This window comes from Ptiloglossa arizonensis, chromosome 4 (assembly GCF_051014685.1).
Source record: "Ptiloglossa arizonensis isolate GNS036 chromosome 4, iyPtiAriz1_principal, whole genome shotgun sequence".
NCBI lineage: Eukaryota > Metazoa > Arthropoda > Insecta > Hymenoptera > Colletidae > Ptiloglossa > Ptiloglossa arizonensis.
The window spans coordinates 11,747,538-11,770,135 of NC_135051.1; the positions used below are offsets into that span (position 1 = coordinate 11,747,538).

The 22,598-nt window shown below is 33.1% G+C and overlaps 1 protein-coding gene across 6 annotated transcripts in view; it reads right to left on the reverse strand.

Annotated features, from left to right (window-relative positions):
* The window catches only part of LOC143145643 (cyclic nucleotide-gated channel alpha-3), a 289,694-nt gene that overhangs the window by 24,005 nt on the left and 243,091 nt on the right, over positions 1-22,598 (reverse strand). For all 6 annotated transcript variants that reach the window (XM_076309207.1, XM_076309209.1, XM_076309210.1 and 3 more), the window contains 2 exons: positions 6,624-6,764; positions 5,353-5,505 (listed from right to left, as the gene is read on the reverse strand). In XM_076309207.1, coding sequence (XP_076165322.1) covers positions 5,353-5,505; positions 6,624-6,764 — 294 coding nt within the window. The remainder of the gene's footprint in view (positions 1-5,352; positions 5,506-6,623; positions 6,765-22,598) is intronic.

Below are 22,598 nucleotides of genomic sequence, written 5' to 3' on the forward strand. Positions count from 1 at the left end.
GGCGACAAGAAGTCCCCCTAGCTGGTCGCATCGTCTCTGTGTTACTCTTGGAGAACGGGGCAGCAAATGATGGATGAGCTATGCGGAGATTAGGGCTCATAGCCGTACTGTTTAGGTGACTCCAATGTCGAAGTGAAGTCCCGGATGAAATATCTGAGACTAATCTGAGACAGCCACTGACGCTTTGAAGTTGGAGAGAATAGTCGATGTCTTGAATAGGTTCCTCTCCAACCTGCAAGACGCCTCAAGCAGCTGGATTCTCCCTCTCTAGATGATCATGGTCCACTCGATGACCCTATATAGGGCCTCTGTTGGGGCCTAGCCAGCTCTCGACAGTGTCATGCTGCGCTGGATCAATAAATTATAACTATTGAATTGGCAATTGTCTGAGATCGAGTTGTTAAATGGTTATACTGATGACAAATGACCTCACCACAGTTGATACCCTCTGCTTTCTCTTCCAGGTAGTTATCGACATTTTTAAAGAGAATGTAATTTTACAAAAAATGATGCAATCTTGATCACGTGATTAGGATTCGTTTTGCTGATGCATCGTGTTTAAGCTTTTAGGCTTTACAAAGCACACATGTAAGCAACATTTAGTAAAGCTGTGCATACCGCCAGTGAACAAGTTTACTTGATCATGTATTGTGAAGTATACTTTTATTCTCATACCATAGAATCTATAAGCCTAATTGAATGTTTAATGTCTCTATCGCTCAGTTGATGCCAGAAAGGAATTTATTATGAACAGAGTACGAATTCTATCCAAAATATTATTAATCTCGAACATTTTGAAACAATATCGCTAATATTTACAGAAATGCGACAAATGCGAGCGATTGGCCACCGATTATTTATGTGGCAGAACTTTGTCAGTTGACGTGGAACGGTGGACAATGTCAATATTCGCGCCATTAAAGGGCCTAATGGCCCTTTGCGTATTGATGCGAGCACGATTTCCGTGTAAATGTTTGCAATACGTGTTTGGGAATGTTGATAAATGGTGTCAAGAACTTTGTGAATACACATCTTCGTGTGAAAATAAACATTACAAAATGTTTCACAATACGGAATCATTAACGGGACGCAGCATCGAATTTCCAAGAATGTTATGCTAGACAAGTAGTGAATAATTTTCAAGAGTATGATAGCAGATGGGTTCTGTTACGTTTATTAGGTCTATATATCTGTCGACGTGAATGACTGTAACCCTTATGTATCGCCTGTTGCATTCCTGTTGTGCAAGGTCGTTGGGAAGAAATCTGTGGTCAACATCGAGATTAACGATTATACATGTTTTTTCTGGTTCATGATCACGATTCATTACTCGACAAACGTAATGTACACAGACGTAGACAACGCCAAGGGCATCGCGGTTCTTATTACGTTTCAACAAATGAAGGAATTCGGACATCGAACAACGTGTACGCTAACATGTACACTCGGTCGATAAAAAACCTGAGCGCATTACCACAGATGCATAGTCGTCGTACGTTATTTCACACCGCTCTTCGTGCATCAAATATCTTTAGGAAGAGATCTTTTTCCACTAGGGTCGATCGTGCATTTGAAATAACGCGGCTAAGTTTCTTTTTGACCGAGTGTACATGTGGAGCTCCGATGAGAAGAAACGCTTACCTCTGCGTCTGACGGGAGAAATATGCAAATTTGCTGTTCATCGTGCAATATTGTATGCAACCGCGGTATACGTAGCACTTTGCTTGTATGAAAAATCTATTCCGCCTTAGTTGTGTAAAAATAAACAAGAGCTATAAAATATATAATTGCAACAGGTAAGTATTGTCTCTATTCTATAACGATTTCTATCTATACTCTATTCTATACTTCTGTAACGAAGAATAACTGAAGAAACACACCATCAGCTGTCCCAAAATGAATGACCATGGCTGCCTTTTGTGCAGATTTATAACCAAATAATAATAGTTATAAATAACGCTGAAAGACACACAGTGAGATTTTTATTATTAACAATCTGAGCTTGATAGAACGTGTTTAAAGGCATGTGATTATTGACACTACACCAGTAGATTCAGAGGCGCTTCATATTCTATCTGTAACTCAAACTATTTATTCAACATTATATACGAGCTATTAATTGGCATGTTGATGTTCATGCTCTACGCCAATGTTCGAATACAGTCTGTCCAACAAGAGCGTAATTTCAAAATTTTGATCCGGTAACTGTACATCGGGAAGTTCCTATATTATCTGGTAGTTTGACTCTCCCTAATACACATTCCATGAAAGATCTCAGTTTCTGCTTAGCCATTGCGAGAGAACGATTTTTTGAAGCGTGAGCTGTGCGTAGGTAAAATGTTCGAAGCGGTCTTTCTGCACACATATGGGTCTTATGCACCAAAAATGTCACGTAATGCGACATTTATTTGAATATATGAAAAAGTCGCATCACCTCCCGCGGACTCTTCGTTCGCGTATCGTCCCACTTGTCTCCTCGATGATGCGGGTAAACTGTTCAGAAAGGTGTCCGCGGCCCGCATCGTCGAGCACCTAACAGGGTTGGGCCCGATCTGACCGAGTGCTAGTTCCAGGAGGGATGGTTCTGGTGAAGGTAATTGGGGGGGATTTCTCGCTGGCGGGCGTGGTGAGCGCCGTGCTCGGCAGCGAGAGAAATTAGATGGCCGTGGTCTCCTTCTGCGAACATGTAATGTCGCAGAACGTAAAAAAACGAAAAAGAAGGTATACTTAACGTTAAAAGAAAGTATATCTATTGTATTTATCGTGTGCTTGTAAACATGGTTTAAAGTCTTGGTGTGTATCATTTATCAGAATGACACCGTTATTGGTAACCCTGTTATTCGTTTTGTTGTAGAGTGGTTTAAAGTCTTGGTGTATATAATTTATCAGAATGACACCGTTATTGGTAACCCTGTTATTCGTTTTGTTGTAGAATTTTATATGTTATCGAATTGGTGCAGGAAATTTCGGAAATATGGCGAGGAAAACTGTTTGAACTAATAATTGGTCTGAAATTAGGAATGATCGAAACGTTATTAGTTTTGATCCTGATGTGGCAGTAATGTTGGATCGGTGAAGGTATACATAGTGTGTCTCACGAACTCTGTTCACCCCAATGTACTATATCTTTAGTAAGTAACCACTAATCGGAATTGTATTTATAAATATTATTAAAATTTATCTATTCGGTGTATACAATGCAAAATTAAAGGAAATGTTATTTATTATAAATTAAAATATATATTTGTTTAATATACGCATTTTGTTAAGCCTTTACAATCTGGCAGTACTTTGCAGTGTTCAGTTAAAATACTATTGCTCCAGAAAGAAATTTCCTTGTGAAAAATAGAGTCAGGTGACTTTTGAAGTATTCTAAGCCTCAAGAAGCCGAATTTTTGGTCCTGAAGAAAATTTTGTAACGGAAGGAGCAGATTGTAATTGGATGGGGCATGGTCGAGAGAATATGGTTAATGGACGTTCCGATCAAAGTCCAACAATTTATTCCGAACAGATATCGCAACGCGAGGTTTAACGTTACCGTAATGGAAGACAACTCCATACCGACTTCGAACCCTTAGTATCACTTCCGAATTGTCTGGTAAGTGACACAGGCATCATCATATATGAAAATCATCTCACTTAATGTCTGTATAGCCGCCAATTCATGCCGGAAGTAATGAAACATTACACAGCTGGAAATGAACTTTGCGAAATGTAAATATATATAGTATTGTACTATATAAAATTCTTAAATATTGCCTATTAAGATCAATATTTTTTACGTACTGTGTAATAAATAAATATATATTTATAAATGGTATATTTTTTATTCGTATTACATATTTAATAATTTAAACTAGGAATTCTTCCGGTTATTTAATAATGTAGTTACGTTGAAGTAAAATGAGTATTGTATGTTACTATTAAACACGTATTTCTATTTTATGAAAATATATGAAGTGGTTGTTGAAAGAGTAGTTACTTATTGTTAGAAGCATGGTTTGAAACGGTTTTAGATTGTTATACATATGTATATCGGTTCTGATTGAAACAGTTGCAAGAACCGAAAAAATGTCATAACTGTTATAAATATATCGGTTTTAGCCCATATCAATTTCAGTTATGGTTTTCCAGAACCAATATTACCACAGTTTTATAACTATTATTTTCTGTATTGATTATGGATCGAACCAACGAGAAGTTGGTTGTCTGAAAAACTAAAAAATCACAGGAGGAAGGAGAATCGTCTACTCGTATCAGTCATGACGTAACTATTATATCTTTACACAAATATATTGTCACTGTTGGCTAATAAGTTGGACACGCATAGAAGCCCATTGCTTGACGAGGGACACGAATGAAACAAACCACGACAAAATGAGATACAACGCTGGAGTTTGCGAACGCATCTCAGATATGTTTTGCAGCTCACTTTGTCGTGTTTTGTTTCATTCTTGTTTCTCGTCTTATAGAAACGGTGGGTTTCTACACGTGTCCTCCTTAGTCAACGGTGACAATGTACTCGTATCTGCGTAAAGGCGTAGTACTCACGCCATGACTGATATGAACGAACGATTTCCCTTTCCCCTGTGCCTTTCTAGCTTTTAGAACACCGGCCAACTTCTCGCGTAATACTACATAGTATCAATACGTTCTTATATCGATTATATTATAATTCTCAGTTCTTACTATATATGTACAAATGAACGTTTTAAATAAGACTTGAACTACTTCAAGGCAATTTTTTTTCAACAATTTATCCTTACAAATTGCATGTAAACATTTTAATTATTCATGTCTTTGTTAATTATAATTTATATGAAATTATCTCATAATTAGTATATCGCTAATGTTGCGATAACGTCGTTGTTAAATGAAATTATCTGTTTCGTATAAGAAATAGATACATACGTATATGCAAAAATTATATAGTACCGAACTGTAAACAGAACCGAAAGTAACAGTTATAGAACCGTAACTGAAACTCGAATGACCCAGAATCGATATATGTATCTATAATGGTTATCAACATTTTGTCAGTTTTCGTAACTGTTTCAAGAATCACAATCAATATTGTAATTGTTTTCAAACTCTGCTTAGAAAAAGAAACATGCTTTATCGATACTCGATTATTGATTCGATTATCGAAACCGATTATTGCTCGAAATGAAACAGTCCGTTTATAATTGTACCATCTGGATAATACTATTGGCAATGAGGCCAAGTGAAAGGGAAAGACGATCGCTTTTCAATCTTTCATTAGGTTAGTACATCTTTTATAAATCGTATTGTATTCGGGAAAACTGGCGTATAACGCGAGAAAAGAAAACGTAGATGAGATGTTAGACCTACCTTTCCGACAAATGTAGTCGCCAGGTGAGAAGAGGACGGGCCGTAGTCTTAGCACGAGCTCGCACAGGAAACCAGCTTCCGTGTTCTGAAAAATCTCGACCCTCCTCAACGTGTCCAGGTGCACGTTTATTGCAATCTCAGCTTTCAGTTTGTCTGCAATGTTTAAACGAGAAATTTCTTAGAGGCGAAAATCTTCAATTTTACAGCATTCGAATGTCTAGATTTTTGAAAGAAAAAAGTTTGCACGATCACAAAGGAAATCGAAGAAACATACTGATTTAGGAACACACGTAAAATATTTCATATCGCGTGTATTAAGATGCACGCTTCTTTATGCTAATTTGCTGATACGTGTTTATAGTTTCTCAAACATGAAAGATTACTGTAAATGAAGATATAATTCATGGAATGAGACACAATTAGAAAAGTGGTCTTGAATTGGAAATATCATATTAATATATACATATATTTGGAGCTGACATTAGTACTTTTTTTTCTTTTTGTATGCAATACTTGTACGTACGTTTATGTTTGTACGTACAACTTTTACCCTTTCTTTCAGTAATTAATAAACTACACGGTATATAGACAAGAACTTTAAATTTACGATAGTGATCACTTTCAGATCCTGATCAAAATTCACACAAATTGTCTCACAAATTACTATGAGCCAATTCCACGATAGAAAGTAAAAAATGCAGATTTAGAGAAATATTGTAGATGTTACATTGTGCATTTCTCGACTGGAAAATTTCTATGAGCGTCATCTGATAGGATGTCGAGTAATATAAATCTCCTGGAAAAACACTTAATTCTCGACTCATGTTTACGATACGAAGTAAAAGAGAAGGAAACATTATACATGTAAGAAGTAAAGTAATCATAGAAAATGTCAAAAGTATTTAAAGAAATCGTAACAACGAATCAGCGTGTATCTTAATATTATTCAATTATTGAGTTACATAAATCTTCGTATAAAACACTCATAAATATTTTCTTCGCGATAATTTCGTTGTTTCACGGAAACTTGAAATTTTATGCCTTTCTAGCTAACAAACGTAGATAATGTAGATTCCTTTCTTTCCTCCTAACGTTCAGTATGCATTCTCTCGTTACAATATGATATTATTCGATTCAAATATTAGTCTTTGGACTACGATTTTTAACCGTGACAAAATAAGTTTGTTGTCCCATTTCACGATAAAACGTTTTATTTAAACAGAAAGCAATTTAAAGGCAAATATCTTGATCGAAGTTTCAGAAAATCTTACCGGGAAGACAGCTGACAGCTTTTTCCTCGTCCGAACATTTTTGTGTTAACCAGAGATAGTCGAACCATTTAATCACCTTCACTTGCAGATGCTTCGGGACTCTCCTCATCCTCATGTAAGTTTTCACACCATCTAACTTTGCTGTAAGAAAAAAAAAGTAATCGTAATGAGACATATGTTGAAATTATTAGGTCTGTAGTATACTTCTAATATCAAATTTTTGCGATACAGTAACCCCTTGATAAAACACACATTGTCGAATTCGCGCGGCGCTTTTTAAGTAGAAACAGTAACGAATTTATTTTGGAAATCGATTGTTTATAACTTGAGTTAAGATCCAGCCGTGAGAACTGTTTGACAAGGATAGAGAACAAGATATACCAAAAATGAACGCAACATCAAGTGCAGTTTATATTATAGACGCAACGGATTGGTGAGTTTCTCCCCATAAAAATGAAACCGAAGTAAACCGTATTCGAACTATTTTCACTCATACGTTATGCGATATATATCATTTTTAAAGAACATTTAACTACGCGTAATTTAAAATTACCCAAATAGGACCGTGTTTGATATTATTTTTGGTACGAGAATCTCGCCAATTTATTAACAATACATTCATGAAAATGAAATGAGAAATATAAAAGTTTTTAGTTTGTATTAGTGGTTGTCTCATCGATACGTATATGGCTAGTTGTGGAAGGGTTACCGTATACATGTATTGTATACTTATAGTAATTCTTTCATTACAGTCGGACATCTTGATTTCATTGGCTGCGACTGTAGTCGATACGCGTATCGAAGGGATTAAGTGGACCTACAATCCTCATAGTTCGAGGAAAAAGTATTTTATACTTTATGCTTCGAATGATATAATGATATGGTTAATTTACAAAATAAAGTAAATAATATTTATTGCCTGCATTTGTTCAAATTTGGTACTTACATACGACAAGCATCGTAGCTTTGATACTACACTTGAGGAGAGTGGTGTCAATATTCTAAGTCGTCGATTTAGAAGAATTGAATCAACTTCAATGAATATTTTGAGTCGATATCCCAACCCATCCCTATGGGTATGATTTACAACCGTTTACATACATTTGTATTGTAGATCTGTACTATCACCATCAATTTTCATTCTTAATTTTCAAGTTTATAAAAATCGATGCAAGAGGGGGTGAAAGTTTCGTTCGACGAAAATCAAAATAAATGTACAACTTTTGAACGATTAAAAATAATTGAATCGCGTTTTTGTTAAAAAATGGAAAAAAATTACTGTTTTTAGACGATATGGGGTTCATTCGCCTTACCGTTATTTTAAACTATATGAGTAATTCCAGTTTTTTGTTTATTAAACTTTCAATAATTTATCATTTAAATAATATATATACATTTTTATTATCAGCATGGGTTGGAAAAAAGTTCGTAGCACTTTTCTCAGATTGATTTTGTAGCTATATTTTGGATATAGTTGGACTTAAATACATTTTTTTTGTAAATTTTTATTATTATTGATCAACTAATGGAGAATCTTATTATCTTCTTCGACGATATAAGCCCTGTTGGCGTGCCGTGTAGCACCTGTCACAGTCATTCAATTGCAATATGAGAAGAAATTTCTTAAAGCTAGATAGTTTACGTTGAAATTTAACCTAATTTAATGTAACAAATTGAAAATTGAAACATAGCGTTTATAAAGAAAATAAACTTTTTTCCTTGGATAAATGAACTTTATATCGATAAAACAAGCATTATAAATAAAGAATTAACTAAAAATTTTTGCTTCAGTCTCTCGAGAAACGTATAACGAATAAAACGAGTTCCGTTTGAAAGTGATCAGTTAATTATTTTTCGAATTATCTTGAATGGGAGTTTGAAAGATATGATTTTAAGAAAAACGTATTTAAAGTTTTTAACGAAGCTTCAAAATACAAATAATTAAAACATCGGTCTAAAGAGTTAGTCAGCTATGATAATAGGCATCGTAAGATAAACCTTTCTTTTCTTCACAAAAGTCTTTTTCAGTGATTTTCACCGTTTTACGAGCTGTACGAACTTCCTTCGTAGGAAGGAATTGTAAGCTACAACGCTCGGCTTTCAGTAGCCATTTTTCATTATGAGAATCGGCGAACATTTTGCAATGTTGCCATTAATACAATTTTTGTACATTCTTAAAGTTTTAGTTGTGTTCCTAATGTGCCTCTGAAAAATTTGGTTTGCTCGGACTATATTTGGGATCGTTTACAATCCATCGTGTATTCAACGGACGATAACAATATACTGTACGGAATTGAGAAGTTTACCTGTGGAAAAAATTAAAGAATCGTATTCATTTAAATGTTTTAAGCTGATCTTCGAAGATCTGGAACTAACAATGAATAAAAATTTCTCAACACTGTCCATATTTCTCTATAACATAGTATTACGGAATTGAGAAGTTGACCTGTGGAAAAAATTAAAGAATCGTATTCATTTAAATGTTTTAAGCTGATCTTCGAAGATCTGGAACTAACAATGAATACAAATTTCTCAACACTGTCCATATTTCTCTATAACATAGTATTACATTCTTCTTAATTTTCCAATTTTCAACTATATTTTATGCCATATGTATACATAAGTGACATAGCACTCATATTAGTATGTTTGAAACATTTCGGTGTTTTATTTTTACCGATTATTGAAACTGGCAACCAATGTCGTCCTCTAAAATTGGTACAAATTACCATCGTAACACATTCTTTACCAATTTTGTGAGCAAAGTGATCTGTCTGATTTTATTGCAAAATATTTTTAATTGATAATTATTTTCAAACATTTTCGTATTTCTCAAATTTTTGACATGAAATGAATTTTATTTAATTTCTTACTTTTGTTTTAAATTGAAAATAGGTTGAGGCTTTTAGGGGGTATGCCACTTATTAGTTATTTTCATTAGATATATATAAATGCACTGATATTGCCATGGAACATTCGTATATTTTTACAAAACAATAGGTATATCTAAAAAGTTTCAATCAATGTTTCGAAAGTTTAATAATGATCACAAAATAATGATTTACGTCTAAACAGCTCGGATCATGAAAATTTATATTTATTGCCTGTACAATATGAATGCAATTGTTACGTTTCATTTTAAGACAAAATTGTAATTATCTGTAAAATTCGCCCACGAATATTTCGTGGCATTTCGTAATAGTAATTGATATTTTATGACTGAATTATTTAACAATATCTGATATTATTAGTATATAGAATCATGGCCTTTATATGTGAAAGCAACGGTTTGTTCAATTTGATTCTGTTAAATATTTTATACTTTGAAATTTATGAAAATTAAACGACACGACAGTCATGAAATTTAAAGAACATTTGAAAGTTAACGACATCGCTATGAATAAAAATGCATCGTCAGTCAGGTTTTATTTTTAACATTCTGTTTATATATAATGAATTAATGTTTTCTGGCATGAAAAATTACATGAAAAAGAACTCCAACTAAGTAGGTAGTATAATATTATATGTACACATCGTTACAAAATGGATAAACTTGTTAAAAGTAAATGATATCAATAGTGTAATATAACACTATTCAATAAGATAAAAAATGCTTGTGTTTGTGAAACAATACGAATGTAAAGATGAACATTTTTATTATTGGTTTTTTATTAATGAAAATGTTATTATTATGAGATCAAACACGATATAATGTAGATTATACTTATTTAGTTATTTATTAAATGATAAATGCGAATGAAATTAGGTTTTACCGATGCCGAGCCATGTTTTTTCGTGTTATACAACTACGATAAGTATGAATAATAGAAAAACTTATTTAAGAAGTGAGAAATATTGAGTTAAGATCACTTGCTAAATAAGTAAATATCATCTAAATTATATCTTGTTTGGTCTCATTTTAATTAGAAAGATCTTACAAATAGGTTGATAAAGTTTTCATGAAAAAAAAAAAATATTAAAAATATGACTTCGACGACTGCTTCGATACTCAGTCTCCCTTTTTTTTCAATCCCTGTACTTCTCTGTGATTGTCGCTATCAAAAAAATACCGACAGAGGTGTAGAGTTTTATGGATGATCCTTTATAAATTCCTTTGAATTTTGGTTCCAAGACTTTCACACTTATCGAAAAAATACTGTATTAAAAATACGTGACCGTGTCGCGTTTCATAATGATCGAACGCGTCAAAGAGAAAATTTGTGACTTTTAAAATGAAAATCAACCAGCGGTAGACAAATTAACAAATAATTTAAACGATTCAAAAGTGGTTTAACTTCGATTGAGAGTGATTTTTGTTCTGACCTGCAACTACTAGACACCAAAATATCCAGAACGTTTGAGAGTTGCAATTAGTGAAAATCATCGTTTGACTGTGTGAGAAATAAAAGAAAATCTTGGAAGAAAACTATTGCTTCTGAAATGTTAATCCAAGATTTGGGGATAAATTGCACAGTTGCTGATGAAATATCAAAAGGATTATTGAGTGAAAGTCGTTCGTTTCCGTCCTGACCTAACCTCCTGTAACTTCTGGCTGTTCCCCAAATTGAAAAATTCTCTAATAAAATAAAAATTCGAGGACGTAGAGGACATAAAGCGGAATGTGATAAGGCAGTTGTTGGCTATTCCGAAAACTGACTTTAACTATTCATGATGTTGGAATGAATCTATTCATGAAATAAATAAAGTAACAAAAACTGGACTTCCGTTGTCAATAATTAATTCCATCAACAAAAATTTGAAAGAAAATGCTTCCATAGCGTAATATTTGTTCATTGTTGGTGAAATAATTTTACCAATAAAATGGAGCTATGTTCGAAAACAAAGATATTACGATTTAATTACCAATATTTTGTTATTTTGGATGATACTTATTTTCAGAGAGGAAAAATGTTACGATAAAAAAGTTTCTTCGTTTGTATCTTGTGGGGTACAATTTTCGCGAAGTAAAATTATCGGAAAGCGATGACGTAACATCGGAGATTTACAGCTTATAAAGCGTGCAAGCATTGTACGGGTCGCAGATCAGTTGCAATTCAGTCTAATGAAAAACCAAGAGACGACTGCAGCTTTATCAGGATGTGACAATTATTTGTAAAGGTACCAGTAAATGGGCTGTAACACTTAAATGGGAACTAGAAGAAATAAAATCGTCACGAAATGTTTATATTTAAATTCTCTATTTAGGTAAAATTCAATATGTAGGAAAAAATGTTTTAAATTCGGATAATTAACCTATATTGGAGTAATATACTTCACAGAAGCCACAGAGTGCTACACAAGAAATGCAAATACTAAGAAATATATATTTAAAAATGGAAATAAGTACTAGGTTGTTCAATAAGTTTTGTCGTTCGATAAATTTTCTTTAAAGTACGCATGTACTTCAACGCATGTTTAAAACAATTTTAGTAGATATCCGACATCGTAAAAAAAATTCCCAAGTAGTAGTCTTTTTTCGGTTTTCTGAACGGTGTTTCTTAATTCTTATTTTCACTTTCTACAAACTGTTTCACATCTACGTAAATGTTAAAAATGCAGCATGTTTAATTTTAAGAAAATGTCAAATGACTGATTTTTCGAAGTCCAAGTGGTGTTCTCATTTTAATTTAAAACACTTAAAATTAGCTGTAAAATATGATAATGTAATAATAAAAGATTCTATTTTTATCCATGGTATGGATGAATTGATATTTGTTAATAATATTCACGATGAAGAGATATTTAAACATTCTAATGAACAATTTAGGAAAAAGTATCATCAATGTGGGAATTGTATAAGAATTTAAGTTTTAAGCGACATTAGATTTTTTCCTTTACTTTCCTATTATTTAAACAGGCACGTATAAAAAATAAAAAATTTGTATTCTTTTCTCAATTAGAAATAGTATTTTAATATAGTATAATGTATTATTTTTGTTCATTTTATATTCATACGAGTTTCCTTGCAAAGATGAACTCATGTTTAGCACAAATATATTTGTAACAATTAACTAAGAAGAATAAAAATAGAATACGAAGAAAAATAAAAGTTAGTATGCAGTACAATGCAGTACATACCTGTACATTTATTAATAAAGACTGTGTGGAATAACGAGTTATCTCGTAGTTGAAACCTGTGCAAATTGTATTGAAAATTATTTCATTCAATAATCAACGTGTCAAAATGAAGAACATATGGATCAAAATTATACCATCGTTCGAATATTTTTATGAGTGACTGTGTTCCACTGGAAACAGATGTTCCCTAGAAACAGAAAGCTAAGAAAGTTGTAAAGTATTTATTCGTTGAGAGCTCAGTACGAACTATACCAAGTATAGGCACACTTGCCGTTTCGGGAACAAAAGCAGTTGCTACCCTTGGGATCAGAGTTCGAAGTACCGTGAAGAGCGTATGACGTCACGGTAAAAAGTGGCGGGTGAGGAAGACTGCGGTTGTGTAAAAGTAGTGCCGTACACACTGTGGTCGAGCGATAAAAAGATGGCCGGGGATTTATAACCAACACGACGGTTTTCATTCACTTATGCTCACGACTTATACGCACACGTGCTCTATTCATAGAGTATCTAACTACTAAATCCTTACTCCGTAATAGTTGGGGCAGAGCTCAGTAAAGCAATCTGCTTCGGACGAGCTAAAATTCGCTCTATAGAGTAAAATCCAAATCAATGCCTGGCCTACACGTTGAGAGATTCTTCCCTCGCTTTTAGTCCTTTTCACGCATTGTCAGTCTCATTTTATATCGCTTTCACCTTCGATAAGAAAAAAGCGAAAACTACTCGTAAAAACGGTTACCGAAAACATCTGTACGTTATGGAGCTCGTGCTGGTCTCGAGCCACGAGCTTTCAACGAATAAGTACTATATATATTATACATAGAAAGTTTATGAACTCTACGTGGTATCAGGTATAACAGAATCAGTCTTTTATTTTAACTATATTTTCAGGTTACAGGCAAAATAAATCTTTTCTTTTAAATATCGATGACTCAATTTAATCTTAATGTTGCATCGTTAACTAACAAGTTTCATCGCGTGAAATAAATTTGCTCAATAGTCATTTAAGATCAACTTGGATACAACGATGTGTATACGTGTTCTTGCAACCTTGCAGAACTGAAAAGTTTATTTTAAACAATGTTCGTATGAAATTATTTCTGTGAAAAGAGAACGGATGAAGGAAATGAAAGCAAGGTTCAGAAGAACGCATACAAGAAGGGACAAACAGGCTATTACATTCTTACGTTGAAGTATGATCAAAGGAAAATAATAAACGAATAGATTAACTTGACAGAAATTGTACGACGTGCAGAAGCACGTTATTTAGAAATAGTAATATTTTATAAATATCTGGAGACTTCCTTTGTTGTTCGGACAAGAGGATTTCATGGCAAGTATGTATACGTATTAGTCTCTTCTTCGTTCCCCATTTTCTTAACCGTGTATCCCGTCAGATCTGTATTTTTCAAAGTGTATTATTTTACTTTATCCGATTTACATTTAAATGCCCGTGGTCTTGCATCGCTGCGCAAAAGTTGAAGTAAAAATTCCCCGGTTGTGAAAACTTAACGACCGATACGTGCTCGATCGTGCCAGAAATATGCAGTCTTCGCAGCAAATTATAATTTTGCAAATGCCACGCTTATAAAAACAGGGTGCGTGGGATTTAAAGAGTATTGAACGTGCAAAGAGAAGCACTGAACTGGAACAGAAACGCTTCAGCCAGTAGTATCGATCCGTACAAAATGTCACGTTTCAATGCTTTCAGCACTTGCATCGCCCGGGCTGCTAATTGTCTTTCTATTAATGCCGTTAAATAGTCGCTCTAATGTTTGGCGTCCAATTTGAAATTCTAATCGACTGTGAAACGGTTTTTGTAGCTCCGGAGTGATATCAGTGGCGATATTAAAACAGGAAACCATGTTTAGGTACACTTGATACGACTGTTTCAGTAATGTGACAACGGTCTTAGTTCATAACAGTGTTAATATGAGTATTTTTCTAGGTGAGGTATAAAATAAGCCTCAATGAGCTTATAGGGGATACGTTATTGGAAGATTTACATTCTACAGATCGCTTGTATCTTATTAAATCTTACGTACATTACTCTTCTTATTCTATCATTTTGATTATTCATTCTGTATTTCTGAAGAAACAGATTTGGTATTTATGTACATTAGGCACGTACAATGATAAGCTATTATAAGTACGATGACTATATGGCATATTACAGAATATTAGTACGTTAATAGCTGAATAATCGTTTTCCTCAAATATGGCTGAATCGGATATGACCAATAGAGGCATCAGTTCTTTGGTCTCCAAGATCATTTGATTTTACGTTCTTGGATTTTTATACGTGGACGCCTTTAGAAAAGTTTATCAAATAAAAGTACTTATAATGAACTAATATACGAACAATGAATAATCATTCACCGAGATGGCAGAAAATTGAGATAAAATTGGTACAGCAATAAATTCAATTTTTCATTTATGTCAGTCTTTTATTGGTAGGAACGAACGATATATTTAAATTGACTATTAATAGTAAACGATTAGATTGATTGTCGAGTTATTCGTAATGGATTGATCGTAACGTAATCGATGCATCTTGTACATGTACCAGTAACAAGTAGTAAAAGCACAGTTGGTAAAAATAAATTAGATAAATATTCCTACATCGTATCATATCGATAGTAAGAATAAATCTGTTATCGTCCATTCTGTGTAGCATATTGTTGGTACAATTTTTAATAAAGCTTGAAATCGGTAGCAAATCGAGAACTTGCGAAGAAGGACGGATCAGGTGGATATGTCCCTTTGATAATGAGTATGGAAGGTACTGCTATAGTGTTCTTCTTGACAAGGTAATTCGAATAAAAGATAGATTGCTTATAGTTACGACGAGTCAATTTATCGTTTCTTATTAATGATAGAAAACTGTTCGAAAGAAAACCGTTTATGTTACGATGACATCTCTAAATACATACTCACTGATAAAATCTTTTAAGTGGTAATATAAGAAATTGATCGTCTTAACCAGAGATAAATGTTTAAGAATATAGTATTGTCCAAGTCGATGACATTCAAGTCGTTAAGAATCGCTGCATAATCAGCGTGTTAAAAAATTATTATAATCTTACGCCTTTCAGGATGATATTCGTAACAGTACGAATGGCGTTGGAATTTGTAAATTGTCGCTAATAGAACGGTATTATCGAACTAATTTAAAAATTATTCAAAGAAAAGTTACATCAATGGGTATTGAATATTACAATCAATAATTCTGTCCTGTTCTTGCATTTACATACGTAAATACCTAACTACAATTTCTCAAACTTTCTTCAATATTTTATGTCAATGAAATTGTTTAAACAAAAGTAATAAAAATGCAATCTATACAAAATTTGTAAAACAGTGAAAAATTCGAATCATACCGAAGTACGAATTTCAAAACTTATCGAAATACGAAATACTTCAAATTTCCAAAGCTTGCAAGATTCTCAGGATTTTCAAGATTTTTAAGACTTGCAAGATATTCAAGAGATTCAAGATTTTCAAGATTTTCAAAATTTGTAGGATTTTCAAGACTTCCAAGACGATTAAGGCTTCCAAGACAATCAATATTTCAAGAGTTCTAAGGCTTTGAATCAGATTCGAGGCGATTCGAATTTTTTGCTGTTTTACGGATTCTAATTGATTCGAAAGATTCGAAATCTCATCAGTAGGCACAGTAGTCGTGTCAAGACTGATTTGAATGGATGATTCCCCTTTCACTTGTGATTTGTTAGCTTGTCGGACAGCAGCCAATTCCTGACCCATCATTAATACTAACACAATGAAGGTTGTGTGTATCAAAGTTAAATTAATAGGCAATATTCGAATGATTTAAAGAAACAGATTTAATAAAAATATATAGACTAAATATAAGAGAAAGTCAGTTTACGAACAATTTATTCCATAAATAAAGAATGGAACAAAAAATTTAATATCATATTCGTGTTCAGCAATCATAAAAATTCTAATGTAATGTATTTTTGGAACAATTTGAAATATTTTTCCCGCATTTAGAACATTTGACGGTTTTTCTAAGTCAAAAAATACACCAATCCCTGATTACATAAAATTAAATAGTCTACTTAATTTTATTTAACTAGGGAGACTAGTGATTTTATTTTACAAATCGACTTTTCGCACCTCGGTTTGCAGCCGAGTCACGCTTGTGCCAGCCGACAAAGAGAGTCAATGTGATTCGCAAAGAGCGAGTGAGGTAGATAAGGCACGCGCACTGAATCAGCTACTAACAAAAATATTTTTCATATTTTTCTCACTTTATGAGAATATTTATCATAGATTATTTTGCACTTTCGATAAGTTCCAAAGTAATGACGGTAGTTGCACCATCATGTTTTTAGTCGAAAGTGTGTGTACAAACGTTCAAAGATTTTATGTCCAACATTCTCTCAAACAGATGATTCGTTTATCGCATTTGACAATATAGAACGATATTATTTTGCACATCCTTTGAAATAAAATAAGTCTTTACCCGAGTCATCTTAGCCTAAATAAAGTAAATTTTTAGATTCCATTGAACATCGCGAAGATAAATAATTAAATTTTGTAACAAAACTATTGATTTCAGATGTTGGGCTATTATGATTTTTTGTTCATTTTATTATAAGATGATGTAGAATGTATGTCCCGTAGTATGTTCACTGCCGCGAAATTTATATTTATTTGAATTTTTGATACGTGCTAACAATATATTTCCGTATATTTGCTATTTATTACATAAAAATTGACAGAGTATAATTGAAAACTGTAAGTTCACATTTATTTGCCCCGTATCGTTAAATATTAAAATTCACGAGTAAAAGCAACGTAGAGGCTGTGTTAACGTCACTCTTTAAAAAATGGCTAGTCAGATACGGATTATGTTTTACAGTTTATTTATTCTCTATATCACTCTCTACAATTTTAGCACGGTTCCGTTCAAAAAGCGCTCGTCCAGATCGTAGATTCCTCTTGTCAGTTTCCGCTTCAGTTCTTCGAAAAGCGGCAGTTTTATGCTGTTCCAGTTCAAATCCCACAACCTCATTTTTTTGTTGCAAATCTTTGGCATCTGTTGGCGATGTTAAAGAACTAAACGCTCTAAAATACCAACGAGCTAGTTCGAACAATCTTCAAGATACATATTGTTCTATTTTTAAGTCGAATACGACATCCAGTCTTTGGTTCATCATTGCAAAACTGATTCCTATATTGTAAGATATTTATAAATTCGTAGTTATTATCTTTACGCTTAACATACCGCATTATTTTTTTCCCACTCTTGTACAAAATGCAATTTGTAGAGAAATAAATTACTTTCCTTATTCGTTTACATATATTATTATATAATTATTTTTTTAGTTTTGTATTTTTTAATATTTGTATATATAGAAATTTTATTTTGTATTTTCCATAAAAAAGACCAAACTCTTTTCCCTAAAATGTAGAGAAAATGCTTATTATCTTTGTCAGTAAATGTTATTCATATAATCAAAAAAATTCAATATCTATTTTGTTTTTCTCTTCAACTGTAACTTGCATAAAGGATATTAGATGCATTATTTAAAACATAAAATTTAATGTAGATTCCTTAGCCTGCAGCAGTGGTTTCTAAATTCTTTGGTAAACGTCCCATTAAAAATAAAGAAAAAATTTATGTTTATTACATCGGGAGATTGAACGTTGATAAAATTCATACGAACGCGTGAAATATAATTAGTAACTACGTTCTTTTGTTTCATGAAATTCATATTTAATCTCGGGTCTTTACGAGCTAAGTGATTTCAATTTCAAGAGAAAAGTTGCGAATGAATTGATAAATTATCCATTGTAAACAACCAATATAGCATGTTTTAGAATGAATGTAAAAATTTTTGACAAGTTCCTATCCAAGAACTTTTTTGCATTTAATTGATTTGACTTAATGGTCCATGATTTGTTATTCAGGGTCATTTAAAAAAGAACATCACTCGAAAAAAGCTACAATACTTAGGAATATTTTCTGATCATTCGGAGCATCTAGTATAACATTTTTCATAGATATAGAATGCTATAGAGTGTCACATTTTTCAGGAAATAAATGTAAATTTTGTAGAGTATGTTGTCAGTTTTTGAAGTTTTCTCAGAAAGTATTGAAGGAGAAAAATCTGTGCATGAAATGATACAGAATCTAAATGTAAATATTTTGTTCAAATCTCAAGTTATTGAATAAGTAGTTTCCTAGGAAAGTTACCAGCCAGTTACAAAAAAACCTGTTACGTGAAAAACACTTTTAAAGTTTAGAAATTGGCACGCTTTACACACTTCATAAAAGATGCTATATTTTCGTTAAGTTCTCGAGTGTACCTTTACAATTTGCTTGAAATTTTAGTTTGTTACGAAATGTAACAAAATGTAACAAACTAATATGTTTTTATAATATTTTAAAACAAACTTTTATATGTTACAAACTTTTATCTGTTTTTATAATATTTCAGACAAATATTTATAATATTTCAACAAAGTAGAGAAAAGGAAAACGTTATATATTTGTATAACATAGATTACGTTTCTTTTGTGGTAGTTTGTTATACCCACACGAATCATCACCTCGATAATTCAATACCCTCTTAGCTAACAAATCGATGAACTTCTTTATATTTATTGAATACTTATTATGCTCTCTTTCTAAGCAAATCCTCAATCGCTTATGCAACACGAACAACTAAATCAACTACATAATAATATATTTGTGTAATTACCACTGGTAATTATTTTCCACAGGCTGTCCAGGTCATAACCGGTCACGCAGTTTAACTGGTCATGCATCTGATACATATTTGCTTCATCGGAGTTCGATCAAAATATAGTCTTCCGCATCGCTGATTAACTACGCCAGATAATCTATAATGTATAGCCGTACTGAATTTTGGATTTGGCATAGCCGATTCCGACCAGGTAGCTGTGCTGATAAGAGGTATAACGTACAGATTAAGGGCTCGATGTTAAACCAGCCTGGAACAATTCGATGCCGTTTGCCCGGATAGAGTATAATCCTAACAGACCAACGTATGCGGATGCTTGCATACGTAATAAGGTATTAAAGTATCGACATTAGGTGGGCATGCTAGAATTAGCACGAGCTTCTTCGTCGCTCTTGCTGCTCATCTACAACGACCCTTAAACGTATCCCAACTGATGCGATACAGTCACGAAGTTGACGTGAGTCAATTTTGAGCTACCATCGCAACTAACGTCAACCAAGACATTAAATCGAACTCGATGCTTTTAAGATAAAGCGTGAAATTGAAACGAGATGGATACACAACAGTTTAATACAGAATATATAACACCCTCGCGTGTGATACGTTTTAAAAATAACTTAACACGTTGTAGTAGCTTGTTAAGGCACTTGGGATTGTTTTATGTACCGATGATACAGTAATCCTCGTTTTGAAGTAACAATCCTTAAACTGGATTCGAGCAACGAAGCCACCTCCACCACTGTTCATGTTTCTTCGGTGCAAGCAATGCGTCGAAAATATCGAATAACGAATAGTAGGTTAACGATTTTTTATTAATTACTTGTTGAATAAAAATTCAAATTTGAATTATACCATGAAATTGTATCAGCTAAAAAGAATAAGTAAAAATTTCTTTCTGTAAATATTTAACCAAATAAACATGTAAATCTGCCGTTATATAATAGTTCCTCGCTTAAACAGATGTACCTGGAAACATTAGGGAAATCCGGGGTAAATCGTTAGTCCTCAAAACCGAAAACACGTAATTTGACGTTATTTCTATTATTAATGCGACTAGTGAATACTTATCGTTTCCATGATTTTATTACTCTTTTAATTAAATTACTCCGCAAGTTTATTTTCGAGCGTAACCTTTTAACAGTGGTTAATTTTTAAACAGGATAAGTTAGAATTTGGAAGTTCTCCCGGATGGATGGCAGTGGGTTTTGACTTTCGGCTGATAAACCGAGGGATAAATTAACACTGGATTTATCAACCAATCGAAATAACTGATTTCAACTACTTTCATAATAAAATTTACGTTAAATTCTACAGCATGTTTTTCGAAGACATCACGATTTTTTATATTCCACACATGTGGCCAATTTTAAAAATTCCTCTTTTTCCTCGTCGATTGGTTTTATTTTTAAATACATATGAGGTATACCTTCATATTTCTAAATCTGTCAGTAGTTTTAGAGTTAATATACTCAAGAATTTTTTCCCTGGTATCTATCGAGTAACATCTTTTTATACGATTTTTCATTTTCGGAAAACACAATTTTGAAAATATGTTCGTTTAATAGTGTTTAGTACTTTAAGTGTTATTTAGTAGTTTTTGCGCCGTGCCTTATAACTTTAGGTTTCACAAAGTTATCATTTTAGGTTACGGTTTCGGTGATTGATCAAATACAATTTTATTGTTCATATGAAATTTGATAACTGTAGCATGATTTTTTCAGAATTTCTAGAACAATTCCTACAAACACTAATGAAATACAGTACAATAGTGCATGCTTAAATTTCCATGAGTTTGAGTTCGCGTTAAAATTTACCCGTTAAAGCGAACCAGCACGAACGAACAAGGTGAATGAACGATATTGCGGTGTGGTGTGGACGATACTGCGAATATGATACTAATGAATATATGTTTTTTCGCATTGATCGTGTACTTTTGCGTTCGTTTCCGGTCTGGACGTACCTTAAAGGTAGCGATTTTATTCCAGGAAAACGTGCAACTTGAGAAAAAGAATAGATATAGCGAGAGGAAGCGAAAGAGGTATAGTAGACCGAGCAAAAGTTCTGAAATAAAACAATGTGCAGTACGCTCATTTGTTTGATATTGCTTTTGTACTGACTACAGAAATCAATTTTGTAGTTGAAATACATCGTTCTATTGTTTCTTTTTTTTAATTTTATGCTGCATTCTCTTTATCAAATTGTCGATTTTCCATAGAAATAATTGAATTTTTTTATGGAGCAAGTCCGTATGCGAGTCAAGTTATGCAGTTGAGAAATAACTCGGTTGTGGGCATTTGTATTTTACATTCCTCGGATTTTCCTTGGTTTATCGGTAAATGTATGTTGTGGTTTTTCCCTCGGCCATTTTCTTCTGTACCTTGAACTTGTTCGGCTTCTTTTATTTTGCACCTTAAAGGAATTCCCCGGTTCTACGATATGCAGCCGAGTTGTTTGAAATTAATTACCGGGATCTCATGACTCGTTGACACGATTAAGCACTGCAGCTCTTTTTTTCGTTTATATATACATAGATCGCTTCACCTGCCAGAACTTTGTGCTCCATTTCACCTGCTTCTTTTTCATTCCTTTTTCGTTTTCTGTCGTGATCGTTGGCTTCGATGCGAGAATAGTAAGAGGATCGACATTGCGCATTGTGCTGCGAAGGGAGCATATGCGCGTCTTTGTTCGCAAAACGGAGATACAAGGTCTTTGAATATCAACTAGAAAAGGAATCGAGTCGAACTTGTAATGCTGACAACGAGATGTAACAGTTTATACTGGTCAGGTTTATTGAAGTTTGAATGGTGGGAGTACATTTTAATCTTTTAATCCCCTGTGTCGACATTTAACTGACGACCGCACGGGGCAGACTCGTGCAATTAAACCAAAGAGACCGGTACCAAGCGTATCCTGCAGTAGAACCGTTTTCGAAATTAAATTTTAGTAGGTCCGGAAAAACGTGGAGTTACCCTATCTACGGGTAAAAAAATAATGTTATTTATATAAATTTGACTTATATTTACAAACGATATAAATATAGTATATGACAATTTTGTATTTTGAAATTAAATTTTATCTGCGTACATTGAAATTAAATTGTATTATATTATTCGGTTAATTAAAAGTATTTTAATAGGATTAGAAGTAAAAAGAACTCATTGAT